The 18,584-nt window shown below is 48.0% G+C and overlaps 1 protein-coding gene across 1 annotated transcript in view; it reads right to left on the minus strand.

The window, feature by feature from the left end:
• Window positions 1-18,274, minus strand: part of LOC111145186 (GDNF family receptor alpha 1) — a 203,587-nt gene extending 185,313 nt beyond the window's left edge. Inside the window, exons 1-4 of the mRNA XM_022499905.1 lie at window positions 18,188-18,274; window positions 17,590-17,882; window positions 16,469-16,762; window positions 15,148-15,231 (exon numbers count right to left, since the gene is read on the minus strand). Coding sequence (XP_022355613.1) covers window positions 15,148-15,231; window positions 16,469-16,762; window positions 17,590-17,629 — 418 coding nt within the window. The 5' untranslated portion in view covers window positions 17,630-17,882; window positions 18,188-18,274. The remainder of the gene's footprint in view (window positions 1-15,147; window positions 15,232-16,468; window positions 16,763-17,589; window positions 17,883-18,187) is intronic.
• Between the last annotated feature and the right edge of the window lie 310 nt (window positions 18,275-18,584).

Here is an 18,584-nt window from a genome sequence, read left to right on the forward strand (position 1 = left end):
CAAATTGGGAATTCAGACTCCAGGGTCCTGGGAACCCCAGGCAGGAAATATGGGTGAGAGCAAGGGACTCAGCAGATACTCCAAGACATGGCACCAGCACATGGGTACAAGCCATGAGCACAAGGATGCCCATGGGCAGTCCCACCGGCCACGGCAGGCACTCGACAAACTAAATCAGGGTCAAGAACAGGGAAGCAGCCGGGAAAACTCGTGGCCAAGTCCACGGACTTCTTTCTAAATCTTCCCCCAGATTAGAAAGACATCATTTTTTTTTCCCACTCAGATACAAACTACTGTTTAGACCAGAGGTCGCTGAGAATTCATCTTGCATTTGGTGGCTTTGGTTCTTGACCTAACAGTCAGGAAGGCAGAGCAGAACAGCATGCCAGGAGCTAGGCTTCAGGAGCTGGATAACCGTGGCCTGTGTTCAGCATCTTCCACCAGCGAGCTGTGTAGCCTAAGGCACATCACTTGACGTCTCTGAGTTCTGGTGTCCCCTTATGTGAAAGGTGAATAATCCTCCCCACCCCAACACTGGGCCAACACTCAGGGCTATCGAGAGGATTAAATGCCACAACCTATGAAGGCATCTCGAATCCTCCCACTGGGCAGCCAGCAGCCATTTCACAATTAATGTCTTCACAACTGCTCTGCCAGCTTTGACTGTGACTTCAGGGCCGGGACTCAAGTTGGAGGCTTCTCAAAAACATGCCTGGGGACCATCACAGTGAAACCTTCAAGCCTGAAGAGGCGTCCTATGGAGACGTCACCCCTAGCTGGCAATGCCTATTTTTAGAGGGAGACCTTGGCACAAGAAGGGTATTCTAAGAGCCAGATCGTTGGTGAAGGTACATGCGATAGAGCAGCCAGCCTTCAAAAAGAAGTTGCCACCAAACCCGAAAGGAAGTCATCCCCAGCAAATCGAGGCCAGCAAATCCCCAGCAAACGCCCTTCTATGAGACGATCTAGAAAGATCTCAAACCCAGACAAAAGGGACTGGGATGACTGGATGCTGCTCAGGAATTCTGCCCCCCAACTGACCCCATGCACAATATAGAAGCAATAAGTTCACGTTCTCTGCCGAGCGAGGTAGCCGCCAACAGCTGTGGAATGTCAAAAACAAGGCTGCTTGGGTCTACAGTTACCCCTCCTCTACGAGGAGAGGAAAGAAAACGCATTTCTGAGTCTCTACTTCTTTATGTTTTGCTTATGAGTAACAAATGTCGACAAGATATAGAATACACGGCTCTGTTTGCCACCAAAATGCACAGAACATAATTTTGTATGAAACTACACTTGCTTAATTGTGATGCATTAAGTATTATGTTCATTGTTTCTGAAACTGGGTAGAAATGAATAATTTATTTCAGACAAAAGAAACTCTTGAATATGAAATGCCTCATCTTTTAAAATTACAATTTGGAAGACAAGAATGAAAAAGTACCCATAGCCAGTGAACCCTATACCGCTAATAGAAAACAATGCTTCGACTGTTTCTACTTTGTTTGCAGACATTACATTTTTTAAACATTCTTGAGAATAATAATAATAATAATTCCCACTAGGTTTTCACCACACTCACATCTGCTCAACACAAAGCTAGCATATCCAATATAAACTTTCCATGCTGGGTGAACACCTTTTCTTTTCCCACCCATGTGCCTTGGCTCACCTGGAATCCACTCCCCACATCCCTGCACTGCAGTCATCCCTGGCCCCTCCTTCTAGAACTTTCTGTCATCCATCAAGTTCCCTTCATCTTTTCCTTCTCTGCCCCCACCCCACTCTCCCTTCATGGCATTCCAGTCTGCCCTGAACTTTCTTTCAGGCTCTCAACCACCTCCCCAGCAGTCAGCACAGTGCCAGACACAGACTAAGGTCTCCAAGAACGTGACTCCTTTTATTTTAGTGGAGATGATCCATGTTTTGGACTGAACTGAATCGGTGACCTTCATTTCAGGGGTGGTTACTGATGTGTCCCTCTCTTTCTCCTTTTATTTTTTTCAGAGCAGAAGAGATCTACATCCACTCAAATCATCTCCTATTCCTGTTTCACGCTAATAAACGGGGAGAGGAGGAAAAAGGGAGCTCGTGTGCACATTAAAAGCAGAGAGAGGCAGTCACTCAGCCACCATTTACTGGGCACTTCCGAGCACTCTTCCTAAGTGTTACCTCCAATAACCTTATGAATCGGATACTATCATTATCCCTATTTTCAGATACAGAACATAGAACAGAGTGAGTTACCTTTTACCTTTAGTCCCATAACTCGTGGGTTCTGTGAATGTGGAGCTCCAATCTGGGTATGTTTAACCCCCGAGACTTCTGCTCTTTACCATGGCTCTTCCATATTTCATAATTTCCCAAGATCACCAGGACCTCATCTCCTGCCCCTCCCCAACCCCACCCCAATCTCTGGAATGAATACAGATGGTTTGCCTGGTGAGCCTCGATGTGGGAAAGTGCTGGCCAGCCCTGGGTGCGTTCCTACCCGGAGATCAGCCGCAGCCCAAAAGGGCAGCACCATCTCTCCCTGCTCCTGCTCCAACGATAGCATTAAAACAATGTCATAAACACACCCTGGGCTCGAGAAAGGACACAAGAGCAAGCTCAGTCACTTCTTCAGAACCAGCTCTGTGAGCTTCAGTAATTACTGGCTGCAGTCCCAGCAGCCCTCCTTCCTCATCCTTCCCTCACCAGGCATGCCCCAGGGTGAGCGGGCATCTCTTTCAATTAAGACAACTCCCTGCATTTAGAATCTCTGAGTTTTTATTCAGACACTCTCTTGGAAAAGGTTCTGAAGCAAGTTGAGGATCTGGTGCAGAAAACAGCCAAGTGAGACAGAGGACCAGAGAGCCAGAAGAATAAAATGATCTACAGCAAACAAATGAAAAAGCAAGCCCACACATCAAATCTTTGAGTCTTCCAAACAGGTACTATCCATCAGGACTCCAAAGGGCCACAAAGAGGCCAGGCAGGCCAGAAGGACAGCCCGAGCCACTTGTCCCATCCCAAGCCCAGGACAGAGGGCAGCACTGGGGTGGGGACTGGGAGGCTGTGGAAGCGGGGGTGGAGACTCATTCCTCTCGGGGGTCCCAGACTGTCCACATTCCTACTGCCCACCAGGACAGGCCTCCTTTAACCAGCCAGGTAACTCAATGTCTAAGGAACAATTTGCAGTGAAGTTCTCTCCGACCACGATCCTTAAGACCCTTCAGGCCTGGCTCCAGACTGCTCTGCCTCCTGCACTCAATCCTGCTGACACCTGTCTGCTCTGTTGACCTCTGCTCCCCACTTCCAAACCCCCACTCACCTTCTCAGGACCACCCTTGGAGGCCCAGGCAGCCTCACTAACTCCTGACTCCTCTACTCACCTCTGGCATCTAAATGGGGAGCTGTGCGCACTTGGTCTTTGCATGCTGGAGCCTCGTGCCTCTGTCCTCCCCTCCAAGAAGAAAGTAATTCTGGGAGAGAAGAGCCTGAACCTGACTTACACTTGCCCTAAATCTGCCAGGGACTGAGGCTAACAGCACAGTGCTCCAGGCCCCATTTGTTACTTCCCCAGAGAGTACTTCATATGGTAAGAAGTTACTCATTCTCATCAGGCCTATGTCATACTCTAGCTTAGAAGCATCCAGAGTCCTGTGTATGTTTTTACAACACAAAACTATACTAAGTCGAACCATATGCAATTCCTGCTTTTCTGCCATGCTGGTCTACAAAAATGGCAATTCCATAGGATTCAGCCTCAGAATGCAGCAATACCAAGGTAAATTGGCCATCATTCTTTTTCCAGTTCTGCTGAGGCAAAGGCCAGCCCGTGAGTGTGACAACCCTGCCTCTCTGCCTGGCTCCCCTCCCACCACCACTTGCACACAGAACTCCAGCCACAGCAAGTGACTTACTGCCAGCACCCTGGACACTTGGCCCATGCCTTTGCCCATGCAGTTGCCTCTATCCAGAATACCCTCCCAGCCATACCTTTTTACCAAACTCCTATCCATGTCTGAAAACCCAGCCCCAAGTCACCTGAGGCAAACCTCCCCTGACCCACAATCCCATCAAGTCATTTACTCTCTCCTCGGGTCTCTATGTGAGCCTGGTGAAGTTCTACTCATTCGTATACCACTTTGCATCATTAATTTTTATTGTTTATACCCACCCCTAAACAAAAAAAGAGGGTCCTATTTACCCTTGAATTCCCTAGGCTTCACACTAGGCTCACAGTAAGTTCTCAATAAGTATCAGATGGGTGAATCTGGCATAAATGTCATTCCATCACACTGAAATACTGAAAATTGACAGAGGTCATGGAAACTGACCGACTCTTCTCTTTATTCTAAAATAAATATATGCATTATGTATATAGAGAGGTATACATGTATATCTATATCTATCTATATACATATATACACATCACTCAGTACCAAATGCATGATAATCCTTCATGTAGTCTATGCACTTAACTTTCCCAAGATTATCGCTCCTGTTACCTATTTGCAAATGGGGGCTACAGCATGGATTCTAGAACCAGACTTCCTGGATGAGAACGTGGCCCAGCCAACTCTTAGGTGTGTGCCCTTTGACAAGTTTCTTATTTGGACCTTGGTTTCCTTATCCGTCCAGTGGGACAAAGACACAATTATTGTTAAATAAAACTTATACAAGGTATCCCATGTAAACATTTAGTTCATTCCCTCTCCCAGCTATTGAAATTATTATGATTTTTATTCCTCTTGAGGTCTCACTGGGAGTATGCTTAGAGTTTCAGTCCGGTCATTCCTTTCCTCATTCAAAATGCCACTGGCTACATTTAAGAGTGCAAGAAAACAGTGGTTCCAACCAGGGCTCTCCAGAATGCATGGATTTCCTGGTCTCTTCTTCATCAAGAGTTTGTTTGGAACTCATAGTAACAGAGATCAATGAAACATTTCATAAACATGGGCTTTAAGAAACCTGCCGGCCTGTTCCGACAAAGAATGCAATCAATACTTATTTTCATACATTATTAACTGTATACCGAACGATAATGTGCAAAGGATAACAGAGATAATAGTCGGCATGGTGTTTCTTAGACCATTCAGAGGGACAGGAAGGAAAGGGGGACCAGCATGGTGGAAGACAAATGAATAGCATATTAGGTCACCTTAAAGTGGGACTAAACTATGTATTCCTTTCTTCACCACTGTGGAATGCTACTTATATGACAACATGACAAAAAATGGCCCTAGGCATTCTGCTCTACTTTAGAAGCCTTCCATCTCACACTGAAATGAAAAAAGATACAATCCAGAAATTGCTTCTTTGGTTAATATTTCTGCAGTTCCGCAGGAATGGTTTTAATAGCGTGCGTGTTCTGGATTTTGGTTGTCAATTAAGAACCCAACAGAATGCAGGGATAAATATGAAAAGAATAGCTACTGCCTTCTATTTCAACGTCGGAGACCCTTTGTCAAACAGCGTTTTAAGATATAAGACAGAGAAGGAAAAACTGGGAATTAAGGAGGGAGACAAGGAGCTAGATATCTTCACTTTAAGATCCACATCAAGGATCCCAGGTCTGCGTTTAAAACTTTGTCACCTAACATTAGAAAGAGATGCCGGAGAAAGATGAGAATCTGAACTCTTCCGCTCATCGGCTATGTGGTCCTGAGAAAGCTACTCAACGTCTCTGAACCCAGGTCTCCTCCTCGGAAATCAGAGATAATACCTAGCTTTCAGTGTAGTTGGGGACCAAAAGGAAATCATGCCCATGGACAGGCTGGGCAGTGCAGGGCACTCAATAGAACTCTAAGGGGTACTCTTTCCCCACATCCACCTCCCCTTTAAAAAGAGTACAGGTCCAAAGATTACATAGCTCTGGGACTGATGGGCAAAATCCCTGAGGGAACTGTGGTTTGACCAAAAATAGGCCATTTGACCAAATGATTAAAAGTCTGTCATATGCTAATGCTTGGACAGGGTGGACCTTGGGCCAATTTAGTAGGAGTAAATTGCAATTGATTTTCGAAGAAATTGCTTGTTCTCTTGCCTTTTCTCAGCTGTGTCACACTCTCTCACACACACAGCTGCCTCTGTCACAGCCAGAACCCACTGAAACACATATCATGGAAGATCTTTTGGAGGCACAATGTTTAATAATACAGATAACCACATTCACACACACACTATCAATACACACAGACATGAAATACAATGTAGATGCAAAAATACATCTATAATTCTGCGTGTGTATATACATGTTTATATAGGTTTTTAGGGGACTCAAATTTAGAAACAATTCTGCACCATGGTTGTATGCTTCTGGATGTTTTGCAACTCCCTCTGTTGTTGGAGAGCTATCCCGAGTCATTTTTATTTTTTAAAACAACATACTATTTGAATAAAGATCATACAAGAGCACAGCCCTGCCTGAACCTCCTCTCCACACACTCCCCAGCCCTATCTATGTAAATTCTTTGCTATGAAAAGAAAATGGTTAAAAGATCACACAAGATAAAAAATCATAAGAATAAAGGTTAACAATGGCTGCTTTCACCCCTAATTTCTGATATGGTGATAGACCCTCTTAGAACATTAATTAGAATGGAAAGAGATGAAAGAAATGCCCAGGGGACATAATAAATTAGCCCCTTATGCAAATCACCCATTCGTTTTCATCACTGACCCAGCTAGCTGAGTCTCTAAATTACGGGAAGTGGTTAGCTTCTTTAACAAAAAATTCCAGATGAAAGATTAATTTTTTTTTTTAATCTGAAAGCTGGGAGGGCTTACAGCAAAAAATAATTTCTCACTTTCCCTTGCAGAGGACTCTGAAGGGGGCCAAAAAAATATGAAAATTAACATCCTGGCTCCTGGTTCCTGTTGCCAAACAGAGACTTATTAATTAACCCTTGTTCTGAAACAATTCCAAAACAACAGACAACAATCCCCTTAACTAAAGCCAAGGGCTGTGGCTCTCACCCTCCATGCCAACGGGTGCACAGACCTGAATAGGTGAAGGACAATTTAAAGGGGATGGGGGGGGAAATGCCAGGATGTGGAGAGTTTGAATATCAATTTAAAAACAAACACACACCTAATTTTACTTGTCATCACTGTCCTGCACAATTTATGTTCTACTGCCCTAGAAATTTATGGAACTCTCAGTTTTCTTATCAGTAGAATAAAGGGATTGGACTAGAATGACCTCCAGAAGTCCTACTGTATCTATCACCCAGTGATTTTTATTTATCCCTTTGTAAAGCAAACAAGGCACTTCTGATCATTTAATTTGTTTAAATATAATCTTCTGACACGCACTGTGTCTATGGAACTCACTCCGTTTCATTTTCTCTTCCCTATTTCATTTTCCCCTTGTCCCTATTTTTCCCACCTACTTCTTACTTTGTTTCATCTTCTTCCATGTATCCAAATGAGATGCTTTAAACACACTCTGGTTCAAGGAAGGTGTATATTGAATAAATCATGCGTTATAAGTGTTATTAATGTAAAAAATATATATACCAAGATCACAAGTTTCTTTGGCCTGAAGACAATGCTCGGGAGAAAAACAGTAAGTCCTAAAATAATTCAAGATTCAATATGCAGGTCCTTGGAAAAAGAAGGAAAATATGTGAAAGATCATTCTAGTCCACTGCTGTCATTTTATGAAAGGAGTGGCCACCTCTCCTTTTACAGGAAGTGTAGACATGTGCCCAGGGTCACCTGGCTAGTGACAGGTACGGCTAGAAGCAGGACACCAATCTCCTGACTCCCAGACCAGTGCTCCTTGGACCAAACAATCCTAAATTTGACACCTTCTTTTGCTAATTGGTACTATAACCCAGAGAGCCAAGAAAGGACATCCTTTGGCAAGAATAAGTTTGGACAGCAGAAAAATTAAGAGATGGCAGAAAGAAACACTTCCAAGGACTAAGGAGAAGGAATGAGGACAGACCTACCAGCTATAAATAATTCTGCACCTTGTAACAATCTTCAGTTCATCCAATTACGTGTCACTCATGGATGTTTTATCTCCCCTCTTCGGGTAACGGGACCTACAGTCACACTATGCAAAAATATTTGACTGCCTCTACCTTCACAGCCTTCCCCGAACATCCAGGCCTGGGCAGTATGTATCTTGCCCCTGCACTGACCTGCTGTTTTATCCATGAAACTTCTTGAGTTTGTCAGTTTATCTAAGTAACAAAGCTTGCCTTTGAGACATGGTCAGTGACGAAAGAAGACACACATTCCTCAGGTCATCATGAGGGTGATCAGAAAGTATGTGTAGCCCAGACTTTATTTTTGTAAAAAAAAAAAAAAGACAGAAAAAGAAGAAGAAGTACACACACATACTCTCACACACACACACATACACACACACACACATATTCATATATAAAGGAAAAAATTCTGGAAAGTCTCATACCAACATGTTTACAGCTGTGACTAGGGGTGACTTAAATTCCTTTTCCTTTTTTAAACCTGTTTGTAATTGCTTATTCTACAAAAAAGTAAAATGAGGCGCTGAGGGACTGGAGGGGGAGAGAATTCGAAGGAAAAGTAGTGGTCTGTGAAAGTGAGATGTTAAGTGTACTCAGCTTGGCCTGTGGAGACGGACGCCTCTCCCAGGTTTAAGGCATGCCCTTCTCAGGGAGCAGTAATTCTTCCTGCTATGAGGGGCATTGGAGAGCAGATTTATGAGGAGAGGTTGGAAGAATGGGAATCAGTCAAGCTGAGAAGGGAGAGCTGATCACAAGAATCCTTAAGCACAGGAAGAGCCCCCAGCCCGGTGATCACCAGCTGCAGCACACCCTCTCTGACCACAGAGTGTAGAAACAGGGCCCAAAAGAACAAGGGATTCAGAGCAGGAATAAGAAAGACCTTCCCCAAAGGGAAGTTAAGACCCAAGCAGGATTATTAAGAGGCAGGACTTGGCTCCAGGGCCCTTCACAGATAAAGGCTGGATTTTTCATTTTTGTCCCTGGTAGTTTAGGAGCATCCAAAGGCTCTGGATGGCCATCCGTTTGTTACTCCATGATCAGGAAGCAAGGTCTGCTTGGAGTCAGGAGGGAGCGAACAGAGAGCATGGCCGTGGCAGAGCATTGAGAACGGCTGAGACTTACTGGGGGCCAAGGATGCTTTGGGGGCTGGGTGGGTATTTTACATGCAGCATCTTCAAATCCACAAGAACCTATAAGGGAATAACCTTCATCTCTTTCTACATGCAAAGAGCCTAAGGCACACTGAGCTCAACCGAGGTGCCCAAGATGAAGGAAGTGGCAGGGCTAGGAGGTACCCAGGTTGGCGGACCCCAGAGGATGTGTTCTCTCTCCAGCGCTGGCATACACCGAGGGATGGAGGCGCAAAGCCACCAGGGGCACTGGTGGGACAGCAGGTGGTCAGCTGGCTTGTTTGGGCACAGGGTAGATGGGGTGAGATGGGAGGTCACTTAGTAGAAGAATCTATGGAAGAAGACTGAAGCCAGACAATTCTTCTAAGTCACTGGGGTGCTAAGATAAGGCCTGCCAATGAGGAGGCCAGGTTGGATTGGGAGGAACTTGACTTGGGGACGCAGGAAGAAGGTCAATGCAAAGTTCAAGTGAGAGGTAAGAGGAGTATAATTAGGGAATGGAGAGTGGAGAGCAACTCAAAACACAGCAGGTAGGACTGCAAAAGACTTGGTGATGGGTCCCCTGAAGGAATGAGAAAGGCAGAGGAGGGTGGCAGGAACCCTGAAGCTATAACTCAGGCAGACAATGCCATAGGGAAGACAGAAGGTTCTGGAAGAGAAAGGTGTGAGGAGAAAAAGGGCAGAGATGATGAGCTCTGTTGTAGATGTGATGGGTTTGAAATAACTGAGATACACCAGGCAGAGTTGTCCAGGACTCAGCTGGAAATGCTGGTTGAGAGCTCAGGAGAGGCTGGAACAGGAGGGCAGGCGCAGAGTCGCCAGTGTAAGTGGCAGCGGCAGTCCCAGGAATGGATGAAATGTGTCCAGAGAGCACGCAGAACAGAAAGAGCCTAACACTGGCCTCCCCGAAGGCATTGCCATGTTCTAGCAAAGGTTCTAGAGGCTATCAAGGGCTGTGTCCCTGGCCAAGTCACTTTCCCTCTCTGAGCTTCAACTCTATAAAAGCAAAAGGTTAGACTAGTTCTCTACGACCCTTCTCTGATATTCAAACACCCATGGTTAATGGGATGACTACTCAGAACCAGGAAGAAGGCTCCAGGCTGAGCATACACCCTGCATAGCAAGCAGGTCCCCCAACTTTCCAGTGGGAAAGACAGACACATACATAAGACCCCTCGATACCCCGTGATCAGAAGCTGTCGTGAAGACAAGAACAAAATTGCAGCACGAAAGTGTCTTGAGCAGAAGTGCCTGTCCGGGGGAATTCCAGCATGGCCCCCAGAGAGGAAAATGGATCCTGGTCTCGGGAAACTAACAGCGACTTCCCCATCACAGGCAAGAGCATGAGCAAAGAAGGCACAGGAAGGCAAAGACATGTGAAATGCTTGGGAAATGGAATGCTCAATGAGCTTGAGGGAACAGGGGGTGATGGGGCTTAGAGAAGGATGATGGGAGTGAGCCAGCCTGGGGAGGAGTTTCCCATATGCCAGAATAGGGAACAAGGGACCAATAGGGTTTCTCACCTATTGGGACAACATGATTAGAGGGGTTTTGGAGAGCTGAGTGGAAGGCAAAGGACCACTACACACCCCAGCAGCTGGAATTTACCAACCCTTCTCTCTCTTGTCCAACAGGACCTTATCAGTCTTCTTCAACATGTAAAATTTTTAAGAAAGCTTTTTTTTTTTTTTTTTTTTTGCATAGTGACCTAAGTACGATGGCACATTAAAATGGAAGTGCTACACATGGCTAATGATTCACAGCATCATTCAGAAAAAGGGGTCACACTCAAAAGAGTGTTCAGGGGCATCTCCTCCTGAAGCAAACTATTTCCAACTGCACGAGAACCGATGTCAAGATCCTAAGGCTTCTTGGGGAGGTCTAAGCCATTCCTAGTATCCTAATATCCCTCTTTCCCCACATCCCTACTGCTTCTTGTTTGCCATACCATCGGCTCCGGTTATTTTTGAGAAAGGTCTGGCCTCTCTTGACACTTCTCTACAAAATCCAACCTCCCAGTCAATACTTTTAAACCCTGGAGCCCTCTTTTTTCCCTCATTGCTTACATCCTTATAAGGTGCTTATATCCTCCTCTGACCCCCTACCCTCAGGTTCTTCTTGGCACCCGCTGTGCTTTCAAAATTTCTTTCTACTTTGCACTCTCCCTCCAGAGAGTCCAAAAAACATGGCCAACAGTTTCGTCTCCCTTTCAAATCACTATTTACTTCTTGCTGCTTCTAGAACCTGCACAAAGAGGAAAAGGCAAGGTTAAAGAGCAGAGAGTCATGGCAGATGTGAAATAGATGTGGTGGCTTTATCCTCGGAGCCTCCATGTGCCCACACAGCTCTGCCCTCTTGGCTCCCCAGACCCTTTTCCATGTTCTCTCCTCTCCTCGGACATCCTCTAGCACTGGCTCCCTCTTTCCTTTGCATACTTCCACTCACCGCCTGGATCTTGCTCTTTGAGACCCCTAAAAACGACACTGGCGGGGCGCCTGGGCGGCTCAGTGGGTTAAAGCCTCTGCCTTCGGCTCAGGTCATGATCCCAGGGTCCTGGGATCGAGCCCCACATCGGGCTTTCTGCTCAGCGGGGAGCCTGCTTCCCCCCCCACCCCGCCTGCCTCTCTGCCTACTTGTGATCTCTGTCTGTCAAATAAATAAATAAAATCTTAAAAAAAAAAAAAAAACGACACTGGCATCAACTCACAACGAAGGCCCCTCCTGGAGCCCTTAAAACTGATTTCAAGGCCAAATGCTTCCACCGACACATTTCCACTGAGGCTGCGGCACCACAATTCCCCAATTCTCGCCTGACAAGGCTGTTTGATTTCCTTCCTGCAGCTCAGGCTTCAGAACAGAGGTGACAGGTTTGAGACTCCATCTCATTTTTGTTCCCTTCCTTGTTCCTGCCAGGCCCCTGACAGCACCTCAATATGGCTTTTTAACTGCTGATCAACTAAACAATGGCAAAGATGGCAGTGGCTTTGAGGAGTCCAAAGAAAATGGAAACACGAGAATGTCAAACATGTCTTGTTCAGTGAGACGATTCAGCTCATACTTAATGTATGTGGATAAACATTCACTTCACATTGGGCAAAGAAACCCAAATATGGAAACTCTGATTGCTACCATATCTGTAAAAGGCAGAGGCCCTGTTGTCCTGGTTTCCTCAGAGAGATTTTCAAGACAGGGGAGATGTTCTAGAAACTTAGAATCAAACCACAAAAAGCAACATTTATCATCCTGCTCCTCTGTCCTTCCCTACCCTACAAATGCCAAACTGGATAATATGCATTACTCAATGACTTAAAACCTCTTGAGGTTCCATTTGGCTTTCCTATACCCACTTAGGGAACACGGTCACTGTCAGAGGTCAAAGCTCATTAGTGCTGGAACCTAAATTCAATCCCCTTGAGAGATAAAATGTAGCTCCAGACAATGCCTTCCTGGCTCTAATTAATTCATTATGACTTCTGGGTTCTCAGCAGGACAGGTCTCACAAAGTCGGGGTCATATCTGCTAAGAAAAGAAGTCTGGCTGAGAAAGGGATCCAGGAAAATGAATGAGTGAAACTTGGCCCATATGCAGAAGAATTCCTGGTACTTATAGAAGAAATTCAGACAACCCGGGGTATCTGAGAATGACCAAGCCATTTTAACCATAGAATGCGTGCAAGGATTGAAAACACAATTGAAGAGCACAGTGAATGGGTTCTGGAGGTGACCTCAATCTTCCCTCAGAATCATGAGCTGTTAGGACTAGAGATTATTTATACCCATGGTCTCATTATACCAAGAAAAGAGAGCACCAGAAAGGGAAAATGAGTCTGATGCAGTCCTATAGTCCACAGAAGTTCTGAAATTAAAACTCAAATGAGCCTTCCTCCTTGCCTGCGTCCTCACTCTCACTGTCCAGAGAAAGGCTCAGAGCCCTCTAAGCATCTGGACAAAGACTAAAGAGTAAGGCTTCCAGGGACAGGCAGCAGGCAAGAGGCACTGCCCTTCAAGCATCAGGAAGGCCAGGTTCACTTCTGATATGCCATGGACCACATCCCATCCCAGCTCCTAGGGACCCGCCCCTGAAAGAGCTCAGATGGGTCTGTGCATTTTTCCTTCAGTATGTGAGACACTGCCCCAGCTGGTCCAAGGACAGGGAGGGAGCATTAGGAGGGCTCTGGAGTGGAAATTATCAGCATTATTTGGATAATATATGAATGCCTCTGATACTAAACTTACACAAGTATATCTTATCCCAAAACACACATCTTAGCCCAACACACACACACACACACACACACACACACCCCTCCTCTGAACCAAAAACAGAATAATGTAGAGGAATGCTTCTCAGGCTTCATGTGTATATCAAGCACCCAGACCAGTGGTCTTCTTAAAACATAAATTCTGATTCAGTAGGTCTGGGATGAAGCCTGAGATTCCACACCTGTAACCATCTCCCAGGTGATGTCCATGACACTGCTGAAAAGACCACATTCTGGGTAGCAAGGGGTGGATGTCACAAACACTTAGAATCAAACAAATCTGGGTTTAAATTCTGGTTTCCTTAATCACGAGCTTTGTGATCTGACTGGTTTCCTAACTTCACACTGCTTCATTCCTAACATGGAAACAATAATACCTCAGAAGCATACGAAGATTGTTATCTAAGTTAATGATAAAAAGTTAACACAGGGGCGCCTGGGTGGCTCAGTCAGTTAAGTAACTGACTTGTGATTTCCACTGAAATCGTGACCTTGGGATCTTGAAATGGAGCCCCACATGGGGCTCCATGCTCAGTGCAGAGTCTGCTTGTCCCTCTCCTTCTGCTCTTCCCCTGCACGCTCTCTCTCTCTCTCAAATAAGTAATAAATAAAATCTTTTTTTAAAAAAGTTCTTAACACAGTGCCTAGAATATAATAGGGGCTTAAATAAATGCAGTTGCTGGCTGTCTCTGAGATTCATGAGGGCAGAGGCGACATCTGTCTGGCTTACTGACAAAATCCCAATGGCTGGAACGTAGTGGGTACTCAATGGGTGTTTGTGAGTGAATGAAATGTATATAAATACACCGACACATAATATCAGTATTTACATACTCCCTTAGTTCTATGGGTTTCTGCAGGAAAACAGAAAACATTGAGAACACCAGAACACTCTCACCCATAACAAACCATCATCTCCCAGAATTCAACATTCACCACCACGTACAACCGCCAACGAAGCGTATCATTTGTGATGGCTGTATATACTTGAGGAAATGTCTTAAGTGTAAACAAATAAAGACAACATCAGTCTGGAATCTGTATGTCATTAAGAGAAATTACTGCCTTGCTCATTATTTATGGGGCTGCCTGAACCCCAGTGTTACAAAAACCTTAATTCTGAAACTAAGTTCACTTCCAAAACAAATGTAGAATTGCAAAGACAGATAAAACAAACCAAGGGAAGCAAAACCACTTTGAAAAGGGCCAATGAGGCTATAATACCTTCTCTGATACATGCACACACTTGCTTAGGACAAATTAAAAATAGAATTGTTAACAAATGGTAGAGCTGAACCTTTTCAATCAAAGGCAGACAAGTGAGTCCATCCGAAATTCCTCAACAATCTAAGATTATCTTCAGAAGTCTCAGAAAGTAAGTGGCATCATTGACACAGATCCCATCTGCAGGGAGGCTCTGTGAATGGTATGTAGCAAGAAGGGAGTATGATTGCCATCTACAGACAGAAGTCCCTATGCATAAGCTAGCCAATCATATTTCAATGTGGAAAAAAAAATTCAACCGAGTCACCTCCCTCCAACCTCTTTCAAATCACCACACCACATTACTTCATTTAGAATTACTTTCAAGTCATACAATCATCTCTAGGCATTCTGCCTCTTCATTATCATCATCCTATTTCTGATTTCCCAGAAACGCTGTGCCATTCAACTATCTACTTAGACACTCTCTGAGAGCCAGAGAGAACGCAACCCGATGGATTTCAAGCAGGCAAAGGCGTCCGAGTGGAGGCATGAATCTGCTTACCTGGTATGAATGGGACCACCCGGAATATGTCAGACAATCTGCTGTTAACTGGCTCGTAAGGGGAATCTTCGAGCAGATCATTTCCTAAAAACAACAGGAAGATGGGGCTTAGATCGGAAAGCAGACATATTTCAGAGTGGTTTTCTTTTCTTTCTTTCTTTTTTTTTTTTTTTTTACTGAATCTAAATTCTAATGATGTTATGATTGTGTAACAAAAAGATGCCGAAACTTTCCAAGGTCTCAAATGCATCTATTTGGCTATGGTTATTTTGCATTCCCTCTGCCTTTGTTGTCCTTCCTCTCCCCAGAGTGCCATGAAAACACTGGAGAGCAACCCAGCCTGATCTTGCCAGAAAACTCTCCCACTCTTTGCAAAGGAATGAAATAAGAGAGGAAGGAACCAGTGATGTCACCGGCCCAGCTTACCTCCGGGAGCCAATGGAAGAAAGGTGACCCAAAAGAGGGCCCCCATTTCTATGCTCCTCAGCACAGCATGGGGCCAGAAAAGCCCTGGTGCTGGTTATTCAACAGTCTCTGAAATAGGTTTTCACTGTAATAGGTTCTGGAGCAAGAGGCAGCAGAAAGGTCAAATCTGTATGTTAACAAATGTTTGGTGTCTCAGGGGAGAATGAATGCCCTGGACGTCTGTGTTAGATTTACAAACACCAGCCACCTCTGGCACACAAGGACCCAAAAATTCCCATTGGAATGGATGCTTGTGACAAGTGGTCCTTTTTCTCTCAAAGCCACTTCCGTGTTAACTAAGGCTGAACCCCATCAGCTGGTTCAAGACTCAGCTAATCTAAGACGACAAATGGTTTTTCACACATCTGCCTTTGATCAGGTTTGAGGAGGGTAAAGATAAAATAGAGCCTACTGGACCTTTTATTCTTAATTCTTTATCTTATGTCAGAGTAGCTAGAAGAGAAGAAGAAAGGGGAGAAACTGCGGACACGATTCAGGGCAAGTCTTTGTATTCTTATCCTCTGAAGCTCTCCTTGGAGAGAAGTTATGAGTTCCTGCCCTGTCCTTAAACGGGCTCCTACTCGGATTCTCTGACCGGGTTTCAGAGAGGTCAGCGGGGGCCGGGGGTGTCCCCCCCCAACGGGTTTTCCAACAACCAGGCCCCCACAGTGCTGCTCCGGAGGCAGCAAACACCAGCTGCCCCTGTCCCTGGGGGCCAATGAAAGGTCCTCATTCTGCAGCTGGGGAGAAGCGAGGAGAGGATGAGGTCAGCGGGCCCGGCTGAGGGGCCCGCCGCCTGCCTTTGTGGGGTGGGGGTGAGGGTTGGGGGTGGAGGGCCAGGACGGTCGGCGCGTACCCTGCAGGCTCTGGTACATGCTCCAGTAGATGCGCAGGCAGTTCTTCTCCTTCTTCATACCCCGCTTGCAGCGGCAGTTGTAGAGCGACTTCTGCTTGAGGGCCTCCATGGCACTGCGGCACTCGTCCTTGGCCTCCAGGCCGGACGTCAGGCTGAAGTTGGTCTCCTTGCCCGCCACGCACTGCCTCAGCGTGCGGTACTTGGTGCTGCAGCTCTGCTCCTTGAGGCACTGGTCGCTGGCTTTCACACAGTCCAGGCGGTCCCCGCCGCTCACCTCGGCCGACAGCAGCAAATCTGCGGGAGGAGATGGGGGAGCGTGAGGGCGGCCGGCCAGGACCCGGAGCCTTCGGCTGCGGGGAGGGCGCGTGCCTCACCCGGCTTCTGGGGTGCCCTGCGCCGCCCGCGGGCCCGCCCCTCTACTCCGGGGACTCATTTTCCCGCCCCGGGACCTCCGGCCGCCGGCGCTCCCCGCAACGCCAACCTCCGCCCGGCGTGGCTTTGCGGGTTGCCCCCGAGCGCGCGCTGCCCGCCGCGCGTGCCCGCCCCACCGCTCCCGGAGCAGCCCGGCCGGAGCAGCTGCTCGGTCTCCCGGAGCCGCTGGCTCGGCCCCGCCCGACGGAAGCCGGGGGCTTTCCGAAGAAGAGGGCCACTGCGGGCCGGGCCCGGCGCGGGGCGCGGGGAGGGCGAGCCCTGGTCCGCGGCCCGCCGGGCGGAGAACGCTCAGACACTGTTCGAGGAAAAGTTTTCCCTTCGAAGTTTGCTCTCCCGGTCCAGTGCTCGCCCGCACCCCCACCTGCCCGCTGCTCCTCCGAGAGCTCCCAGGACTCGCAAGGAGCGCTGGTCCCGGAGCTGGAGGGGCTCGGACCCCTTAACTCTCCGCCAGGATTGGCCATTACAAAGCACAGAAAATTAAAACCAAGCACAAAAAGCTGCGGGCAAGTGCCGCGCATCACCGCCTCCCAAGCCCAGGGTGCTGATGATTCAAGATCCCCTTCCCCAAAACGAAACTTCGCCCTCCCACACCCACGCAACCGCGCTGCAGTTGGGGGGTTGGGGGCTGCCCCGAGTATCCCCTCGGAAAGACTCAGCGGGTTAGGAAGCTAGCGGCGGCCTCGACTTACCCAGGAGCGGCAGCGCAAAGTACAAGGTCGCCAGGAACATGGTGCCGGCGCGCAGCTGGTCCCCGCCCCCAAAAAATCCCGAGCCGCGGCTGGGTATCGACGAGGGAGCTCAGCATACAGCAATCCCCGGACGGCCGCGCTGCTCTGGCCGCCCAAAGTTCAGCTCCATCCAGTGCGAGAGGAAACTCCCGGGTCCGTCCGCCACCACCGCCGCCGGCGACTCAGCTCCCCGCGGGCGGCCGGCGCGAGGGTGGGAGGCGGTTCCGCTTTTAGGGGTTCAGGTCTGACCCAACCTGGAAGGGAGAGCGCGCTTTGAAATGAGAGCCGAGAGCGCTGGAACCTCCTCCGCCCCTCTGCCCTCCCCTGCTCCCGCCTTGGGGGACTTTCTAGCGCCCGGGTGAGGGCCCACCCCTAACAGGGCCGGGGCGCAGGAGGGGACACGGGGGGGGGCGGGTATGTATTCCGTGTATTCCGGGGAGCCGCCCGCAAGGGCAGGGTAGGGGCTGGAGAGGTCGGACGCCAGCTCCCAAAGTCCAAGGAGTGTCTATCGGGTCCAACCCAAGAGGCTGAACGCAAGCAAATAAATAAATAACGTTACTTTCCGAGCGCTGCGAGCGCAGCCAGCAGCTGCCGGAGTCGAAGCACACGGCGGCGGCAGCTCTTTCTCCAGCCCTGGCGCAGAAAGAGCCCCTTCTCCCTGGAAGTTCACCGCCCCCTCCTCCAGCCAGCTCGCTCGCTCCGCTGCCGGCCTCTTCACCCAAACCACCAATCGCTGCCCCCGGTCGCCGTCTCCCGCTCCTCCCCGGGCTCGCCTCTTTTCTCAGGCAGCGGGGCAACCGGGAACCGACGTCCGGGCTAGGGCCGAAACCCGGCTCGCGCGCCCCTACCCGCCGTGGGTCTTCCGCTCCCTCCCGGGTGTCTGCGCCGCCCGAAGTCTCGCCCGGCGCCCGGGACTAGGGCTCATCAACGCCACCGCCCGGGGCGAGCGCACTGGC

The sequence above is a fragment of the Enhydra lutris genome, unplaced genomic scaffold (genome assembly GCF_002288905.1).
Source record: "Enhydra lutris kenyoni isolate GAN:26980312 unplaced genomic scaffold, ASM228890v2 scaffoldscaffold12, whole genome shotgun sequence".
Taxonomy (NCBI): domain Eukaryota; kingdom Metazoa; phylum Chordata; class Mammalia; order Carnivora; family Mustelidae; genus Enhydra; species Enhydra lutris.